The following is a 22,357-nucleotide window of genomic DNA, read 5'->3' as shown; positions in this document are numbered from 1 at the left end:
TTGACAGTTTTATTGCAATTTAGTCATTTTGCAAAAAATGATTTTATAATTACAATATTTAATAAAAAATGACTTTTAAAATTCCATCTACGTAAATATTAACATCTTAAAGATATTTTTGTTCACAAATCATGCCGACTAATTTCTGTGATATTATACATACATTTAAAATAATAAATAAAGATACAAAACCCCTTATCACTGAGAAAAGTTATACAAAATAATCAAGGATTAAGGGATATGACAATCAAGAGCTGGATCTTTAAATCATTTTAGTGGTGAGCCAGATCGGGGTGAGCCAACTTTCCACAAATGAGAGCACAGCATTTTATTAAATGCCGCGCTGTGATTGGCTGAAATTCGGCGCACCCCGATCTGGCTCACCACTAAAATGATTTAAAGATCCAGCTAAGTATAAATATTTTCCCCTAGACCCCAAAGTTTTACTTCATTGTTTTCGTATTACTTAACTCAATAACCTTGGAGACTTTTATTGAATTTTGATTGGTTGGTTCATTCAATTGAGTGTCCAAACATTTCAACCAATATTTGTATTTAACAGAAAGGGTTATTCTGTGTATCATCATTGAGGATGTTTATCAATTTATCGACTATTGTCTTATCCCTTTATATCCCTGGAAAATACTAGAATATGGCACTATGCCAGACCATAACAGTTTCAAATGGTTTACTTCTAAACATACTGCCCATCTCAACCATGTATATTGTGTACTGGTACACATAAAAAATATCTATGGTTGTATCTAAATCTAAAAATGCCTTATAAAGCTACTTTAAATTTAATTCCTTCCACCCATCCTTTTTCAGTCCGCTTTATACTTTTAAAAACTGACCACTAAATAAGCTGTCTTAAAATTTCAAAATCTAAATCAATGAGACGTAATTATTGATTTATTAACAATTCATTCTGTAAGTTATTACAACTGTTATTGTCTTGTCTACTTATTTTATTAATCTGTATTTTTTTTTTATTCCGATTAAAAATAATTTCCTGACAAAGACATCATTTATTTTCCAGTTCGTTCATCCAGTACGAGGGGAAGGGATTGTGTACAAGAATGAATGGGGGGAGAGGGGGGAGGGTAGTCATTTTATTCAGCTCTAATTTTCTGTGTGATACTTCTCTAAAATTGTTTAAAATAAATTGTATTCCCCCTTCTCTCCCTAAAAAAATTATCAACAAATCTAAAAACCACCAAACTTTACTGCCCTTTTTACTTCCATTTTTTTTAACATTTTAGCTGCTCTACAACGAAGCAGCTTGCAGTGCCTAATTATAAATTACGGCATACAATAAAAATGACCAATGAGAGGCCATTATATATTTTACCATTGGTCAATTACAATGAATACTGGCCTACCATTGGTCATTCTTATTCTATGGCGTCATTTTTTATCAGGCACTATAAGCTGCTTCCACTAAAACAGTATAGATGTTCTCTTTTTCATCATAATATGTTAATGCATAAAAAGTACAATAAATTGTTTCACCCAGGTCTAGCGAATGTACAACACTGTGGAGCCACCGAGTAGTTTACAAATACAAATATCCGTCCGCAAATCAGGTAAAATTAGCATTAATTCTTGTACAACCCTAAGGGACAGCGGAAGTGTCATGTGTGACGTCATAAAATAGTCTATTATCCAACTCTTTTTTTAGAGGTTTTCTTTCCCCCTTCTCGTCTCATCCCTTCCTTTTGTACATATTTTTATGACGTCACACATGGCACTTCCCACTGTCCCCAATTTTAAACCCCAACAATAAGCCTAAAATTTTCTATAGACCAAAACCTAACTTCCCTGAAATTGTTTATTAATTTGACCAGAAATTTATGAGATATTTTCAAAATGACAGACACAATTTTACTACCAATTTTCATAATAGTATAATGACAAATATTGATGCTTTAAAAGCTTTGATTTTCCAAAAATGATGACAGAAAGGTTTGATAAAACAAGGATGACAACATCCATAAAAGCGAAGCACTGAAACTGTAGGACAAACGGACATTAACACTTGTATAGTGTCTGAACTGAATAATCAGAATATAAAAGTATAAGATTCGAAGCAAAATTGTAAGTAAATTTGTTGAAAAACTGCTTGATACAGGATAATGTTTATGGACATACTTACATCTTTAGGACTTGATTATAGAGTTGCTTCGCTTAAAATATTGTTCTTTGTTGTCCCAGGAATCAACATACCAAAAATCAGATCAAACGGATAATTAGATCACATAAAAATTTGTTGTTAAAAAAGTAGAAAAATCAACATGTTTAAAATGGACGTACGGACATTCTGGTAATGATTATAGAGTTGCTACGCTTTCTAAATCGTACCTAACTACTACAGTAATCACCATGCAAAGTTTGAAATCGATAGGACAATTCTAACATGCCTAAATTCACGAATAAAAGCTAACTATCTCGGACGGACGTACGGACGGACGGACGTACGGACGGACGTACGGACGGACGTACGGACGGACCGACCCTAATTATAGAAAAGCTTCGCTTTTAAAAAGAATTACTTAGACAGAGCTTTACAGTGACTATATGTAATATTTTATAATATGTTATTATTCTAGTTGTACTTCATACTGACAACAATTTGCAAGAAGAATCACAAAATGTGGACCACATTGACAAGAACATTCGAGTCCACCGTGAACCTGGCCATATTCTGGCTCACTACAGCACTTACACATACACTGGCGCAGCCACTTAACATACCTGAATCTAAGGTGAGATAGATGGATAAATATGTAGATAGATGGGTTGATAGGTAGATAGATAGACATGCAGATTAAGAGATATAAGTTTTCCGGAATTTTAATGTAGGGAGTAGATTTGAAATCTGCATCAAATTTTAAGGATTTTTTTTATAAAATTCGTTTTTTGTATAATTCTTTATCTAAAAGCGGAAATACATTTTAAGTTAATTAATTTTGACTAATAGGATAGTTGGATTTTAAACTACCTGCGCTCTAATTGGTTGAATGATGTACGACATCCAATCAGAGCGCAGATTTTTTAAATCCACCAATCACGGATGCCAAAATTAATTAACTTAATTTGTATTTTCGCTTTTAGATAAAGAATTATACAAAAAATGAATTTTATAAAAAATCCTTAAAATTTGATGCAGATTTCAAATCTACTCCCTACATTAAAATTCCGGAAAACTTATATCTCTTAATGCAGATGGATGTATAGGTAAATAGATAAACAGACAGATAGACAGGTTGGTTGGTAGATAGATACTGATAGACAGGTTGATTGATAGATAGATACTGATAGACAGGTTGATTGATAGATAGATTGATTGATAGATAGATAGACATGTTGATTAGTAGATAGATAGTCAGGTTGATTGCTAGATAGATAAATAAGTAGATAGACAGCTCGTTAAATAGATAGATAGTTAGGCAGTCATATAAATATGTAGATAGATAGATAGAGAGAAATATGGGTTTGCACATTTAAAGATAGACTTATATCTATGGGCTTAGATAAAAAAAAATGCTAAGTAGATAGATAAAAATAGATAGATAATACAAAAGAAAAATTTTACTGGAGAATAAAAATCTAGAAAAAAAAACCACAAAATATTATTATAGAAAAAAAGGTTACTTAAATCCGCTTAAAATTTGAGTAAAAAACCTAAACCAAAAAACTGGACAGGAATATCATTCTCATTTAAACAAAAACTCATTTTTATGCTAAAATGTTGTTTAATTTTGGTTTTTAAATTTCATTTATTTAGCTGGTATCATTTTTCTTTCTTTTAGTAATTAATAAAAATTCTAAAATCTTCCAAAAAAAATTTAAAATCTTCTAAAAATGATACCCGGGATATAAATGATCATACCCGGGAAATAAATGAATATTTACATCCACTATTTAAGGGGTCGTTTATATGGGAATGACTATTTTTCCATAATTATTGAATTCCGCCTTATCCATGAGAAAATAGTCTAAAGCCTGCAGAGGCATAATATTATGAATATAAGACCAATTAGTCATTTTAAAGAACTTTAGGTATATAGTGACACCCTTATGAGAAGAAAAATTAAGCTAAAATACAATTTTTTAACTTTGACTTCTTTTTGATGAAAATAAGAACAATAAAGTTTAAACAGTAAAAACGTTAAAACAATAAAGTAAAAACAGTAAAGTTTAAACAGTATCTCGGGACTAAAAAGCTGGTTGTAATCTTATAATTGTACATTTCCATATCCGCGAGAGTTGTTTATAATACGATGCGAAAAAACTTTTCTATCTATTCTTACTTATGTCTTTATCCCTGCATTATTCTGAATAAAAATGCAAATTAGAGAATCATAAATTCAATTTTAAAATGAGAAAGAAAGAAATTATGGTTGAAGTAATAGTTTTACATTTGCACCATAAAAAATAAAAATAGTATTGTAAAAGGGCTTTATATTAGTTTATTTGATTTTGAAAATATTATTTTTTCATGTTTAGGTTAGAGGCTTAGCCCCGAGCCTTTTCATTTTTCGTAGGAATAACATGGTTAATAAGATATATAAGTTGGAAAGAATTTTAATGTTAGAGGGAGATTTGAAATCTGCATCAAATTTTAAGGATTTTTTATAAAATTTGTTTTTTTGTATAATTCTTTAACTAAAAGCGGAAATACAATTTAAGTTAATTAATTTTGACCAATAGGAGAGGTGGATTGGAAACTACCTGCGCTCTAATTGGTTGAATGATGTACGACACTCAAGCTTCTCCAATCAGAGCGCAGATAGTTTTAAATCCACAAATCACAGATGTCAAAATTAATTAACTTAAATTGTATTTTCGCTTTTAGATAAAAAATTATACAAAAAACGAATTTTATAAAAAAAATCCTTAAAATTTGACGCAGATTTCAAATCTCCCTTTAACATTAAAATTCCTTCCAACTTATATATCCTAATTGTTAACAAATAACTTTTCAAACAACCTACAGAGTAGTTTTGTTTCCTACTTATTAGAAATGTTTAAAAGCGTGCTTAAGGCCCCTGCAGGGCTTTCCTAACAATCTTTTCCTGACTTTTTTGTTGTCTTTTTTCTGTTAATATAAAGAGAAAATTTGTAGGTATTAAATTTTTGTATATTTATAACACTTTAACTTTAGCAAAGTATTCAATTTTTTGTACCCTCATTAAACAAACAGACCAATAAAAAAGATCGCAATAATAGGATAAAAATAAACAGTAAATTATCATACAGTAAAATGCAGAGAGATATTATTATTTAGTCAATGTTATTTTAAAGTGCAGCATAACAAGCTTTTAACATATTTTTTACAATTAACATGGAGATAAATAAGATCACAAAAATATCAAAAATCATAATAAGTTATGCTAATCTATGTATACAAAATGATATGTATTGTATCTAATAATGTTATTGTACATTATCTCTTTTATAATGACAAATCATTTGGCCACATTCCTCCATTTACCGTTTGGATGAATGACCCCCTTCCCCATTATAAATTTAGAAACCTTTGTCAGATGGGATGATTTTCTACGAATACACCGCGGGGATTTGGTTCCCAATACCGATTGAAGGGATTCTTCGCATAATTCATATTAGTTATACAAATCAAAAAAAAAAGGAACACAAAAATCCATATTTATTTACTCATAATCCTAAAAATATTTTATTTATTGCGGGGGAGGGGGGGGGGGGGGGTACTATAGATGAGGGGCTCTCTCTAATGATATTTTACCAACATAGCCCTTAAATAAGCAATTTTTTTTACAAAAGATAGTTTTTCGTTCATTTTTTTTAAATCGCATACTTTTTTGTGGATGATACCCCTTGGAAAGGTATGAGGGAGTCGAATACAATTTTTTAGGTTATGATTAAAATTTCATTAAAAAAGTATGAACTAGCGCATTAGTTTGTTAATGGTTAAGCGATGGGTTCGAATCTCAGCACACTACCGCACAACAACAAAAACGTTAATAACAATTCCTGCTGCTGCCAGAGAGAGGGAGAGGGGACAATGGGCCGTTTATTACACTAGTTCCCAAAGTTTTAAAATAACATTTTCTAATTATTTAACTAAAACAACTATGGGGACTCTTATTGAATGTTGATCGGTTGATTCATTAAGTTGAGTGTTCAATCGTTTTAACAACTAATTTTAGTCTACAGAAGGGGTAATTTTGTGTATCATCATTGGGGATGCACATCAATTTATCGGCCATTGTCTTATCCCTTTAGATCCCTGCATGTCAACTGCATGATAAACATTGAATTGAGCCTTCACATAGGTTACATATATTAGGTAAAGTGTCATATGCGGAAAGTGTCATGTGTGACGTCATAAAAATAAGTCTATTATCCATCTCTTTTTTCCTTTCCTCTCACCCTTCCTTTATAGACGTATTTTTGTGGCGTCACACATGACACTTTCCGCATATCCATGGAAATTCCCATGAAATCATATGTACGTAAGCAATTCGATTATTTTTGCTTTAATCAAAAGCTTTCCATATTACACACATTTTACTTTCTTACATGCAGCTGAATTTTATGAATAAAAAATTAGGAAATCTATTTGAATAATGCTGTGTTTTAAAGATGAATAACTTTGGAAATTTTAATGGCATCGTTAAACAAAGCTACCCCTTCTGTGGAATAAAAACTTTGAACTCTTCATTTGGAACCAACCAATCAAAAGTAACCAAAGTTTGAATAAAATACAATTGTAATTTACAGAACAATAATCCCTTTCCTCCCTGAAAAAAAGTTGCATATTAATTCTAAATTCCGGCATATATCCATGCATATTTTTTTAGGTCTTTCAAAATTAGGCGATGACTCACATAAGAAAATTTGATTATTCATGGCTTCTAATGTTTCACAATTATTCATATGATTACAAATTAGATAAAAAAAAGCCACGGTTCCTTTCTCATTATTATATATATAATTCAAAATGTCCGTCCGTCCACCTGTCTATACGAAACAGATAAAATAAGCTTAAATTTCTCAGGTTCTTTGAAAGATAGACAGCTGATATTGAAGATTCTCTGTACTAAAGAGCATCAAGTACGTAATTTACTTAGGATGTTTGTAAGTCGGTTAGGCTTCACTTAATATAAATGTTGTCATCTTTAAATACTGTAAATGGAAAAAAAAAACTGAAAAAAAAACAGATTTTTTGAAACATTCTTAAAAATAACCAATGATTGATTGATAAGCCAAAGTTCTTTGGTTGGCCTAAGAAGTCATTGCAGCAGGGATCTTAGGAGCTAATACAAATGAACTATAAATTTATGAACCTACCAAATTATGAATCATTGAAAAAAATTTAGTTTGTTAGTTTGTACAACTCCATCACAGTTTACTGAACCCCCAAAGTTGTAATCCAACAAATGGCAGAACGGTTTTATTAACTTTGGGGTCAATTATAATTTAGGGTTCAATGTTCCCTCCCTCCCGGCAAAGAAGTCATAGAGTTGACTAATAAGTAGGAGATAAATTAAACATCAGGAGGATCACTTAGAGATAGACTTAGAAAGAGAGAGAGAGAGAGAGAGAGAGAGAGAGAGAGAGAGAGAGAGAGAGAGAGAGAGAGAGATAGAGAAAGAGAGAGAGAGAGAGAGAGAGAGAGAGAGAGAGAGAGAGAGAGAGAGATAGAGAGAGAGAGAGAGAGAGATAGAGAGAGATAGAGAGAGAGAGAGGGAGATAGAGAGATGAAAAGAGAGAGAGAGAGATAGAGAGAGAGAGAGGGAGATAGAGAGATGAAAAGAGAGAGAGAGAGATAGAAAGAAATAGTGTAATTAGAGTAAAAGGGAAAACAATGCATGGAAAAAAGAGCAGAGAAAGAATCAGATAGAAAGAGTGTAATTACAGGAAAGGAATAGAGAGAGACAGACAGACAGACATAGGTAGAGAGAAAGAATCAGATAGAAAGAGTGTAATTACAGGAAAGGAATAGAGAGAGACAGACAGACAGACATAGGTAGAGAGAGAGAATGAGATAGAAAGAGTGTAATTACAGGAAAGGAATAGAGAGAGACAGACAGACAGACATAGGTAGAGAGAGAGAATCAGATAGAAAGAGTGTAATTACAGGAAAGGAATAGAGAGAGACAGACAGACAGACATAGGTAGAGAGAGAGAATGAGATAGAAAGAGTGTAATTACAGGAAAGGATTAGAGAGAGAGACAGACAGACAGACATAGGTAGAGAGAGAGAATGAGATAGAAAGAGTGTAATTACAGGAAAGGAATAGAGAGAGACAGACAGACAGACATAGGTAGAGAGAGAGAATGAGATAGAAAGAGTGTAATTACAGGAAAGGAATAGAGAGAGACAGACAGACAGACATAGGTAGAGAGAGAGAATGAGATAGAAAGAGTGTAATTACAGGAAAGGAATAGAGAGAGACAGACAGACAGACATAGGTAGAGAGAGAGAATGAGATAGAAAGAGTGTAATTACAGGAAAGGAATAGAGAGAGACAGACAGACAGACATAGGTAGAGAGAGAGAATCAGATAGAAAGAGTGTAATTACAGGAAAGGAATAGAGAGAGACAGACAGACAGACATAGGTAGAGAGAGAGAATGAGATAGAAAGAGTGTAATTACAGGAAAGGATTAGAGAGAGACAGACAGACAGACATAGGTAGAGAGAGAGAATGAGATAGAAAGAGTGTAATTACAGGAAAGGAATAGAGAGAGACAGACAGACAGACATAGGTAGAGAGAGAGAATGAGATAGAAAGAGTGTAATTACAGGAAAGGATTAGAGAGAGACAGACAGACAGACATAGGTAGAGAGAGAGAATGAGATAGAAAGAGTGTAATTACAGGAAAGGAATAGAGAGAGACAGACAGACAGACAGACATAGGTAGAGAAATTAAAGAAAACGAATAGAGAAGCAAAAGAGAAATATGATAGATAGAGAGCAAGAAAGAAATCTAATCCTTATCTAAATAATAACAGGATATTTTTCTGCCTGTACCAAAGAATCTCTCTAACCGCTGAACCGATATGGTATCCTTTGCAATGTAGTTTCTTATAGATCCTGAGGAGATTTACAAATATTTTGAGGGAGGTTACCAACACTTTTCAAGAGAAATCGCTACTCATGGTTGGACCCGCCTCCTCTCAGTCTCAAGTGCCCCTAGAAACCACTAAATATTTCAAATAAAGAAAAGTGCAAAAGAGAGAAAGATAATGAAGCAAGGAATAGGGGATAAAGATAGAAAGAGGATAATTAAAGAAAAAGAAAAAGTAGAGAGAGATAAAAGTTTCTATCTTTGTAAAAGTTAACCTGCTGAGTACTCTATAGGAACAGAGACAAATATTTTAGAGAGAGAGAAAGGGGGCAATGGGTTATTTATTACACTAGTCCCCAAAGATTATAATAATGTTTTCTTATTTGTTGGCTTAACAACTTTCGGGACTTTAGTGAATTTGATTCGTTGATTCATTAGGTTCAGTGTTCAAACGTTTAAACCACATATTATAATCTACAGAAGGGGTAATTTTGTGTATCATCATTGGGGATGTACATCAATTGATCGTTCATTGTCCTATCTCGTTAGATCCCTACAAATATTTACATTTTTCTAGTTGTGCAGCTAAACTATATTTCTGTACGGACATCTATTATTCTATTTCTAAATACTAAATTTGTTAGATGTTTTTTTTCTAAAATCAGCTTGTTATCGGAGAGCTATTTGGTTCTAGTCTTAATGACACTGCCTCATACTAATGACGTTAATAATGGCACCCACTGCTATTATGCCAGGTATGTGACATTAGTATTAAGAGAAATGGGAATGTCTTGGCCCTTAAACAGGTACATTTACTCAGTTAGAGCTTCAAGACAAAGGCCGGATCGCGCAATTAAAGGGTTGGTCACGTGTCCTATTATTGATCTCCAATTATATTGTGGAATAGGCAATGCTTCTTCTAATTGTTTATTGATTTATTTTAAACATTATCTGTCCCTTCCTCTGGTACTGAGTAGATTGATATCTTCCAAATTTTTGGTAGTAAAGATTGATTTTCCATGTTTATATATGATAATTTGTGTACTTTGCAAGCATTATTTAAAAATAAAGAGAATACTTAAGTAGTGACTATTTAGAAAAAAGCAAATGCTTGACAGATTTTACCTTATTGATATAGGAATCTTCAAGTAATATTTAAAAGTGATAGAACAATACTGACAAGTCTGATTAAACATGAGATATCTGTTTTACGTCAGGTTAAGACAATTAATTGATGTATTTCCCCAATGATGATACACAAAATTAACACCTTCTGTAGATTTAAATTAGTGGTTGAAACATTGGAACTCTCAACTTAATAAAGCAATCAATCAAATTTTAGTAAAAGTCCCCAAAGTTGTTAAGCCAACAAATAAAAAAAATATTAGTGTAAATCATAGTGGACATTTGAAAGTACAAGTCAGTTATCCTCAAAGATTTAAAACTTAATTTAGACGACCAAATATTTTACTTTGACAACTAGAGACAAAGTTTAAGAATATTTCAATCATGGATTTTTACATTTAGCAATTATGGTGATGGATTAAAAATATTTTCAGTATAGCTTCGAGAAATCGATTAAAACCAGTTCTCAGCCATCCTAAAAAATCATGTATAACATCGTATAACAGACATTTTTCTACGAATAGTAAAATAAAAATAATAAAATTTAACAACAAAACAGGATTTAATCTTATTATTTTTATCCGCGGAAAGCTGTCTTTAATACGATTCGAGAAATAACTATTTCAGTATGGATCCGAACCCGGTTAATTTTCAGAAAAATTATTCAATTAAAATTAAAAGTTTGGTTTGGAATTTTGGTTTGTGATTATTATTTTATTTGATTAACTTCATTTGTAACTAACAGCAAATGTTTTGAAATATATAAATAGACAACAAAAAAGATAGTAAAAAGGCAAAACGGCCGTATAGACCTATTTGATTGGCTAAATTTTGCTTAAGTATATTATGAAGATTAGTCAGAAAGTGAAAAAAATAAGAGGTTATCACAGGGATCTGAAGGGATAAGACAATAGCCGATAAATTGTTGTACATCCCCAATGATGATACACAAAATTACCCCATCTGTAGATTCAAATAAGTGATTGAGACGTTTGAACACTCACCTTAATGAACCAACAAATCATAATTTATTAAAAATCCCCAAAGTTTTCAAGTCCACGAATAAGAAAATGTTATTATAAAACTTTGGGGACTGTTGTAATAAACAGCCCCCTCCCTAATTTTTCCTTTGCTATATGGCCCATATTAAATTAACCCACAAGATAAAAATTACAAGCAGACAGAATTATTTAAAAGATTTACTTAAAATTCAAAGATAAATACGTTTCTATCTTAACTGAAATTGATGATTCATATTATAAGTAAAATTTATGTATTTTATGAAAAAACAATTTAGAAATAAATGGTGAATAAGGTAACATGTATATTTGATAATGAATAATACGGTAAAGGAAATTTTGATTTACCATATTTAAGACAAAATAATATTAAACCTTCTTATACAAAACCTTTCAATCATTTTAGATTTTGTTAGTTGATATCTTCATGATAAAAATGTATTCTTCGGAATTAATACTCTATCTTAAATCCCTTTTTTTGCACTCTCAATGGCTTAAAGGCGTGTTTGAAGAAAAGTGCATTATATGTTGTTTTTTACCTTCAAGCGGTAAGATATACACCCAGGAGTTTTACTTAAAAGCTAAAATTAATCTTCAATTCAGTGATCTGAATGAATAAGAAAATAATCAAAAATTGGTGTACATCCCCAATGACAATATAAAAAATTACCCCTTTTCTAGATTAAACGTAGTGGTTGAAACGTTTGAACACTCAACTTAATGAATCAACCAATCAAAATTCACTAAAGTCCCCAAAGTTGTTAATCCATTGAATAAGGAAATGTCATTATAAACTTTGGGGACTCAGGGAGGAAGGAAGGGGACAATGGATCTAAAATTCTTATTTCTGACAGTCTTGGACTTTGTGTACCAGAACACATGCAACTTTTATTATTTTGGCAAATTTCAAAGACTTTGGGTACCAGCGCAAAGAATGCCGCTAAAACAATTATTGCCAAAGCAGACGACTCTTACTGAACTAACCAATACAAATACTAGCAGACAATTGAAAAAAAAATTCAAAACAAATTTATTTTGGTTTTTAAACAAAATAGTTTTCTCCTGAGAATGGGTGGAATAAACCAGAAATTCTATTGTGATACTTCTGTAACTATCCATTCTAATCAACCCCTTGTCAAATATGTATCATTTTATAAGAAACTGCCAGTACTCAGGTCATACCTTTTATGATAAATTACAGACTATTCACAGGAAAATTAGACAGGATAACCTAATGTTAAATACTTTTCTTTCGGTGTTTAATAATTTCTTATTATACAAATCTGATAAAGATTGCTATATCTAAATTTTTGGAATTTTCCAGATATATCTGGTTTTGAAGATATTGAGTTAAAACTCTAAAATTGAATTAACTGCCCATTGTCTCCTTCCCTTACTCCCTGTTGGGGACTAGTGAAATAAACAGTTCATTGCCCCCCCCCCTCTATTTGTCATCAGTTACACTTTATTATAAAAATTAATAAAATTAACTGCAGAAATTACTTGAATTATTTGAAAATGTAGCAATCAAAAATTATTTATTTTTATTTTTAGACGAACATATTACATACTCTAGTTTTAGTGTAGCTTCTCTACTATGCATTTATAAAATTCTTGACTTTCCGCGCTCCTTATTGACGTTTTCCTCCTTGTTTCATCACTTTATGTGAACTATCTTAAAATGCACTAATAAACATCTTTTTTGCTTACTATCTTTATATACTTTTCCACTCTTTATTACTCTTATTAAGATAAGTTGGAAATAATAGATTGTTTAACACAATTTTTTTGTCTTATATTATGAGTAAAGAATAATACTAAATTTTTTATTGATTTAATTATTTTTTAATATTAGTATTTCAATAATAAGATCATAACTTTTGATCGGATATCCAAACTGGTTTTAGGCTATTTTCTTGGGAGTTGAAAACTAGGGGGGGCGGAAGCTAGATTTCAAATAAATCAATTTTCGATCTCTTCACTATACTGCTTTAATAAAATAAAAGTGTTAAGATATTTCTTGAAAAATTTTCATGATTTAGACATAAAACACGTTTTATGGCAAATGAAAGTCTTACTAAGATCTAGCTATTGTAGTTTAATATTTTTTAAGCTCTGTAATTATCTTCATTATACATATCCCTGTTGATTTTTGCAATTGCATCATTTTCATTTTGGTTTGATCAATACTAAGGATAGGGATTTGGTACCTTAAGATAAAAAATATTTGCCCTATCTTTTCCACCATTTAAAAAGTTCCCTTTAAAATAAATTAAGCTACATTTTTTTGGGCTATGTGTTGGGAGGTATAGTTGGACTTGGTCACAACTCTTAGGTTGAATGTCAGTTATTCCCCTTTATATAGCCTAAAACCTGCACCGTGACAATAATAACCTTTTCTATATTTGTTAAATAAACCGTTTAGTCGGTGATGAGATCCTACTTGACTGTTTAAATAGGTCTGGAGCTTGCTGTTCTTGAACAAATATTCTAAAGAAGCTGTATCAACTTTTTTTTTATAGCTAGCCGGTTCTTTTAGTAAGTAGTAGATGGAAAATTTTTCATAGAATTCAGATATGCAATCGGTTTTTTTGTAGACCTCTTATTTTTTATGTAATTTAAGTTTTAAAAAAAAAAATTAAATCGATTTTAAGGTACTAAAATGCAACAAAAAAAAGAAAGAAAATGGCCATTATGAACAAAAATAGTAAGATCTTTAATTTGACACCTTACTTTTTCAATTATGTCAGGTAATTATTGAAAAAATCGATTTTTTTAAACCCACGAGAATAAAAACTTTGAACTTAATTTTTTCATTTCACAGGTTAAAAAATATGGGTTAATATATACCTTTAGAATCAGAAAAATATTACGAATCCATTGTAAGCAAAATTGAAATAAAAAGTTTACAATATAGTATATAAACTACAATAAAAGGAATTATATGAAAATATCATATTATATTATACAGGCAACGTCTTAATTCTTGAATTAAGTATAAAAATGGGAAGGGGGTAAAGAGGGGGTAAAGATGGGGTAAAAAAGGAAAGACGATAGTGTTGCCTGAACAAAAAATATATTTGGCCATTTGTTTATTTTTTATTTTTTTACTTTTTTTCAATTTTGCTTACAATGGATTCGTAATATTTTTCTGATTCTAAAGGTATATATTAACCCATATTTTTTTACCTATGAAATGATAAAATTAAGTTCAAAGTTTTTATTCTCGTGGGTTTAAAAAAATCAATTTTTTTAATAATTACCTGACAAAATTCAAAAAGTAAGGTGTCAAATTAAAGATCTTACTATTTTTGTACATAATGGACATTTTCTTCCTTTTTTTTGTTGCGTTTTAGTACCTTAAAATCGACTTAATCTTTTTTTTTTAAAAACTTGAATTACTTAAAAAATAAGAGGTCTACAAAAAAACCGATTGCATATCTGAATTCTATGAAAAATTTTACATCTACTACCTACTAAAAGAACCGGCTAGCTATAAAAAAAAAAGTTGATACACCTTCTTTAGAATAATTTAGAGTATCCTTAGGTCTAATAATAAAATTGTAGTTTAATAGTGATTCCAAAATTTTATTGAACAAGGATACAAACCTAAACACTTTTGTGCAATTTATTCTGCTACTGTAGGAAAGAGTTTTTGTTGTCTCACGAGGCAAAATAGTTTTCATCTTGGTGTGCCCCATCCCTGATCAATACTTAGATGCCAGGGAGGGAGGGGACAATGGGCTGTTTATTAAACTAGTCCCCAAATTTTTAAATAGCATTTTCTTACTTAATGCCTAAACAACTTTGGGGACTTTTAATAAATTTTAGTTGGTTAATTTATTAAGTTGAGTGTCCAAACGTTTTAAATACTAATTGTAATCCACAAAAGAGGAAATTTTGTGTATCATCATTGAGGATGTACATCAATTTATTTGCCATTGTCTTATCCCTTTAGATCCCTGACTTAGATGCACTTTTTTCTTCTTCTTTAGTCAACTTTAGTTTTTCACTTCTTTCATCTTGATTTCAATCATTATCAGAAGCGCAGCTGCTTGGTGTTTGTGTCCGTACGTCAGTCCGTCCAAACGTCGTAGTGAGTAAATACTAAATAATATATCAAACTTTGTACAGAGAGACTATTAACTAGTAAATCATGCACTTTTCTTTTATAAATATTTGAAAAATAAAAATCCGTTCTCTTTAAATAAAAAAGAGTTATTTTTTTTACTTCTTATTGGTCCTTTGGTTTTAGGCTATTTATTGAAAGAATAACAAGTTATAAAATCTAAAAAGTGTAATTTGTTACTTTTCGATCCTGGGTAGGTTTTATGCTATTTAATACGGAACAATTACTACCTTTCCCTAAAATAATTATCTACTAAAAATACATTAATATTTTAGAAAACTTATTTTCAATTTATTCAATAAAAATAGGCTGGTTTCTGTGCTCGCTGGGATTTGTGAGGGAAATCACCCAAAGAGATTAACTTAAATTTTTAAATTTACAGAATGTTAAAAGGTCCCATAGAATGTTCTAAGTTAGTGTATTTTTAATACTAACTTTTATTAACTAAAGGCCAGAAAAGATGAAATGCTAACAAGGATGACAACATCCATAAAAGCGAAGCACTGAAACGGTAGGACAAACGGACATGAACACTTATATAGTGTCAGAACTGAATAATCAGAATATAAATGTATAAGAGTCGAAGCAAAATTGTAAGTAAATTTGTTGAAAAACTGCTTTATACAGGATAATGTTTATGGACATACACAGGACTTGATTATAGAGATGCTTCGCTTATTACATTATACTTTGTTGTCCCAGGTATCAATATACCAAAAATCAGATCAAGCGGATGATTAGATCACATACAAATTTGTTGTTAAAAAGTAAAAAAATCAACATGTTTAAAATGGACGTACGGAAATTTTGGTAATGATTATAGAGTTGCTACGCTTTCTAAATCGTACCTAACTACTAAAGGAATCACCATGCAAAGTTTGAAATCGATAGGACAATTCTAACATGCCTAAATTAACGAAAAAAGCTATCCGTTACGGACGGACGGACGGACCGACCCTAGTTATAGAAAAGCTTCGCTTTTAAAAATCAGACATACAAACAAACAAGTAACATTTGTATATAGTAACCTTAGGTCTAAAATAGATAGAAAATAAACTAATAATAATATTATTTTTATACATAATGACATATTAACATGTTTTTGATCTAATGACATAATTGTTTTTTTTTAGGCGAGTTGGGATCCATTACAGAGATTAAAAAGACAGGCGGTAAGTTAGTTTCTTCAGCGTAGCTACTCTAGAAGTTTTTTGGGTCATCCTGTTCTTAGTCTGTAAGATTTTAGCGGGCACATTAATTAAGTCGGAAGGTTGATTGGTTTTAATCTAACCAACACAGTGTTTTACTTAAGATATTAAAAAAATTACTCTTGCTAAGTTAATGGTGAATGGGTTTAAAAGGGCAATGCCTAAGCCCACCAAAAGGTGCAGTATTGAGTTCAGTAATTTCACGACTATACAATTATAATTTGAAAAAAAGGGTGAGGGGAGTTCCCATGTTTAACCCTTGCAGAACCAAAACTTCGGGGCTACCGCATCAACAATAAAACCTGACCTTACTAAAAATAAACACACGAAAAACAAATTATTTTCAAATTAAAAAATAGGGGGAGGGGTCTTTACTCGACTAGTCACTTTGAGAGAAACCGCCTACTGATAGATAATGATAATTTAGATTGTGCTAATATAATAAGAAAATATATGTATTGTATTTAATATGTATTCTCTTACATAAGTATAATATACTGTCTAAATAAAATGTTTATTATATAATAATTATCATATAAGGACAATAATAATGTTTATTGAAAGCGCAGCAATGAAGATACTCGACATTTTCTGCTTATATATGATTTTATAACGACATTGGTTAACAAATAAATTCACCTTAATTAGATTTATGCATTAATTGAAGAGTATCTCAACTGCAAGCGTATTCTGAGTGACTATAATTGAGCGGGTATTTTAGTTTTAAATGATGTGTAGTTTTTCCTACTCACAAACAAAATATGAATTTTACATATTTATTCAGACATTACAAATTGTTTCGTGCATGTTTGCACTCTTCAGATGTCAATGTAAAACTAAAGTTGAAAATAAATTTAATTTAAAGGATTTTTACTTATATTTTAGAAGATTTTTTTAACATAATATTTAAAAAAATATTGTTATGGATAAGCATATGTAAATTATAGAGTATCTGTGCTATTAATAAATGCTCTGCCTACATATATGTATATTGCAGTGATCTAAAAGGATAAGACAATGACCGATAAATTGATGTACATCCCCAATGATTCTACACAAAATTACCCCTTCTGTAGATTAAAATTATTGGTTGAAACGTTCGAACACTCAACTTAATTAACAAACCAATAAAAAATCACATAAGTCCCCAAAATTTATGAGCCAACGAAAAAGAAAACGTTATTTTAAAACTTTGGGGACTAGTAAAACAGCTCATTGTCCCCTCTCTCTCTGTATATATTGTCTATATAAATATAATATTTTGCCAATAATACATGTAGCTGAACAACATAACTGGTAAACAAAATATCTGAGTCCTACAAATAAATAGGCAGCTACGGAGTGCTTAACAAAAAGTGGCCCACTTTAACATTTAAACAACTTTTGGATATTTTTAGTTTTTAGAATATTTTTTGGGGGGAGTGATTTAAAAATTTTTAAAGGGGGAGGAGGGTATTTAACCTTGGTGTATGCATTAACGCAGTAAAAGTTATACCCCCAACAGAAAAGTTTGTCTATCATGTAAAATTAAATTAGGGAGTGTTTTGGGGGTGTCTATGTCTAAGGCGAATTTAAGGGTATATTTTTTGTATCAAAATTTGATGAATTTAAAAGATCTTAGGGGTGATTTTCTAAAGTATATAGTAAAGATTATTTTCAGGTTTAAGGTTTTGTTTTAAAAATCTTTGAATCATGGAAAGAAAACGAAGTAGCAGGTTTCGTCGTATTTTCACAGTAACTTCTCTCTTATTTCTAGAACCTGCGGGGCAATCATTAATATTCACCTAACCTAACCTAAAATAACTATAATGAAAATGCGACGAAACCCTCTACTTCGTTTTCTTTCCATGATCTAATTTTTGTTGTCGTTGTTATTGAATGAAAACCAAATGAGTTTGTCCACCCTGTATCACGGATGAATGAAGGGCATTGTTTCTCCATAATTAATTGTGTTATACTGATATTATGTCTATTACATATATACACAGGGATATTGCACCACAAGAAAAACTATTCTTTCTTAATAATTAATTGTATTATACTGACATTATGTCTATTACATATATATACAGAGGGATATTGCACCTCAAGAAAAACTATTCTTTCTTAATAATTAATTGTATTATACTGACATTATGTCTATTACATATATATACACATGGATATTGCATCTCAAGAAAAACTATTCTTTCTTAATAATTAATTGTATTATACTGACATTATGTCTATTACATATATACACATGGATATTGCATCTCAAGAAAAACTATTCTTTCTTAATAATTAATTGTATTATACTGATATTATGTCTATTACATATATACACAGGGATATTGCACCACAAGAAAAACTATTCTTTATCCATAATTAATTGTATTATACTGACATTATGTCTATTACATATATACAGAGGGATATTGCACCACAAGAAAAACTATTCTTTCTTAATAATTAATTGTATTTTACTGACATTATGTCTATTACATATATACACATGGATATTGCATCTCAAGAAAAACTATTCTTTCTTAATAATTAATTGTATTATACTGACATTATGTTTATTACATATATACACATGGATATTGCACCTCAAGAAAAACTATTCTTTCTTAATAATTAATTGTATTATACTGACATTTTGTTTATTACATATATACACATGGATATTGCACCACAAGAAAAACTATTCTTTCTTAATAATTAATTGTATTATACTGACATTATGTCTATTACATTTATATACAGGGATATTGCACCTCAAGAAAAACTATTCTATATCCATAATTAATTGTATTATACTGACATTATGTCTATTACATATATACACAGGGATATTGCACCTCACGAAAAACTATTTTTTATCCATAATTAATTGTATTATACTGACATTATGTCTATTACATATATATACACAGGGATATTGCACCTCAAGAAAAACTATTCTTTCTCCATAATTAATTGTATTATACTGACATTATGTCTATTACATATATACACATGGATATTGCACCACAAGAAAAACTATTCTTTCTTAATAATTAATTGTATTATACTGACATTATGTCTATTACATATATACACAGGGATATTGCACCTCAAGAAAAACTATTCTTTCTCCATAATTAATTGTATTATACTGACATTATGTCTATTACATAGATACACATGGATATTGCACCTCAAGAAAAACTATTCTTTCTTAATAATTAATTGTATTATACTGACATTATGTCTATTACATATATACACAAGGATATTGCACCTTTTCTTGATAATTAATTTATGAAATTCTTCCTTTGGTAGCTTGTATCAATTTAAAGTAGAAATTCAAATTGAATCTAAGCCTGTTGTCCCCCCCTTGTAGGGATCTAAAGGGATAGGACAATGGCCGATGAATTGATGTATATCCCTAATCATTATAAATCCCGTCTGTAGATTATAATTAGTGGTTGAAAAGTTTGAACACTCAGCTTAATAAACCAACCAATAAAAATTGTCCAGAGGTCCCCAAAGTTGGTGAGCCAACGACTAAGAAAACGTTAATATAAAATTTTGAGGAGTAGTGTAATAAATAGCCCATTGTCCCCTCTCTCTCTACCCTCCTTGACTTTTGATCCATATATAGAATTTTAATACATGCAAAATAGATAAAATGCTTTATCCCTGCTAAATCAATTAAGAACAGGATCAACAAAGAATTAAAAGCCTTTTGTATCATTAAGTATGAAGATGAAATATAAGTTCCAATACCTAACTAAAAATATTTAGTAATTTATTTACAAATACCTTCAAAGTAGAAAAACAGCGTATAGTGTTCTATAAAAAATGATGTCATACAATACTAATGACCAATGATAGGCTAGTATACAATTTTGAATTTCTGGCCTATACTGGCCTATCATTGGTCTTTTGGATTGTATGACGTCTTTTTTTTTATTGGACACTATACGCTGTTTTTTCAAAATGTTTTTATTTTTAAAACCTACTCATATACTAGTACATTTTTCGGGTATTGTCCCTTTCGTGACATCGCACCTTAAGGGGGGATTCTTCGTATTTTTCACAGTAGGTTTTTCTCCTATTTCTAGCCCCTGCGGGGGGCGCTAACCCTGCGGGGCCAATTGCCTAACCCTGTGGGGCAATCACCTAACCCAATATAACCTAAAATAACCTATAAAAAGCCATTTTAAAGATACGGTGAGTCGCCCCTCACGAAAGGGACTATTCCCAATTTTTCTAGTAATTTTCTTTGAATTTTCTAAAAAATGGTTAATATTCCTATTTTTCCTTATTTTTTCATGTCATTAATGATATGAATACGTGTTGACATTATGAGTATAAACTTTTCTGTACTGTATAATCTATATCCAAGGGAATTACAATTTTTTTTTTTTTTTTTTAACATGAATTAAGGGATACATCTATTTCTGGCGGCTTAGCAATAGATCTCGATAACCGCTAAACTTCCTTTACAGTGAAGCTTCCTATAGATTCAGAGAAAATTTTTGTAGCTATTTTGTGGGAGGATACCTTTACCCTCCCAAGAGAAATCGACCTTTAGAAAAAAATCCTCAAATCTTTCATTTTCTTTTTAAAATAAAATTGAAAGTTTAGGGTAGACTTCCCCCCACCCCCTTCTTTCCTAAATTGCATCGATAATACAAAATAGAACGAATTTTTGTATGTACATTGTACGTTCTACCAACCCTTAGAGTCTTACAAACCACCGGACCTGAAAGGTTATAGAAGTTTTCAAGAAATATAACTATTTTATATAATAATTTGAAGCATATACATAAAATACTATGGTCATGTGTAAAAAAGAAATACTGCTACTAGAATTACAGCGGAAAGTGGCATGTGTGACGTCATAAAAATACGTATTATCCATCTTTTTTTAGGTGTTTCCTTTCCCACTTCTCCTTTCATCCTTTCTTTTTAGACGTATTTTATGACGTCACACATGACACTTCCCGCTGCACCATTACTAGGCATCAGTTGCAAAATGGCATTAACTAGAAATGTATATTTTTTAAAACCTTTTTCCCTGGTTATTATGATATACAATTGGCTGAGACATGAAACCATTTTATACAACATTTTTCATTTACTGTCATACATTATGATTTATACATAATGTAATGTACACTATAATATCAACAATGGGACAGAAAGGTTATTATGTGAAATATTTGCAGGTAAAAAACAAGAATAGTTTTTTTTTATCGCATTGTATTATACTAGCGGCTTCGCCCTATGAAGTAATTGGAAGTCAATCCTCCTAAATAGAAGTATTCAAAAAAGTTATTCTTCGTTTAATTACTCTGTGGTAAAATTTGTGTGTGCGAATGGGGCGTTTGTCCATAGTTAGGTATGGAGACCGCTCTTCTATGAGTACTACTAAAACCTAATTTTAATGCAATACACATAGACATTCTCATCGTCGGTTCGTTTGTTTAGAATGCTTAACCCTCTATTCCCACAAGTATAATACGAATTTGGTTGAGCTGGTGGAAGCTCAACAAAAGACCCACGCGAAGTATTATGTTGCTTTAACCTAAGAATAAATGGTTGGTTTTGATATTCGATCAGAATTGTATAAGTATATTAAGTATTAAGGAAGGAAAATGTTTTTATAAAGTGTATTTATATCACAAGTGCATAAGTTAAGTATGAAAATATTTACAGGATAAGTGTTAAAATTATAAGTAGAGTAGGACAGAAATATGCCCTAAGTCCCAAGCAGTGAATTGTGCTAAGTGTTAGAGTTCTAACATAAGGCCTGAGCTCAATTCATGCTAAGTACTAAGGGGC

At 30.7% G+C, this 22,357-nt stretch overlaps 1 protein-coding gene across 2 annotated transcripts in view; it reads left to right on the top strand.

Annotated features, from left to right (window-relative positions):
- LOC145335437 (uncharacterized) overlaps positions 1 to 22,357 on the top strand; it is a 74,563-nt gene that overhangs the window by 15,578 nt on the left and 36,628 nt on the right. For both annotated transcript variants that reach the window (XM_080181182.1, XM_080181183.1), the window contains exons 3-5: positions 1,517 to 1,586; positions 2,610 to 2,765; positions 16,466 to 16,504. In XM_080181182.1, the coding sequence (XP_080037308.1) occupies positions 2,652 to 2,765; positions 16,466 to 16,504 (153 nt within the window). In that variant the 5' untranslated portion in view covers positions 1,517 to 1,586; positions 2,610 to 2,651. The remainder of the gene's footprint in view (positions 1 to 1,516; positions 1,587 to 2,609; positions 2,766 to 16,465; positions 16,505 to 22,357) is intronic.

This window comes from Acartia tonsa, chromosome 13, assembly GCF_053477335.1.
Source record: "Acartia tonsa isolate MP-2025a chromosome 13, ASM5347733v1, whole genome shotgun sequence".
NCBI classification, from domain to species: domain Eukaryota; kingdom Metazoa; phylum Arthropoda; class Copepoda; order Calanoida; family Acartiidae; genus Acartia; species Acartia tonsa.
Note: the sequence above shows the minus strand (reverse complement) of the source record. Positions and strands in the feature narration are given on the sequence as shown.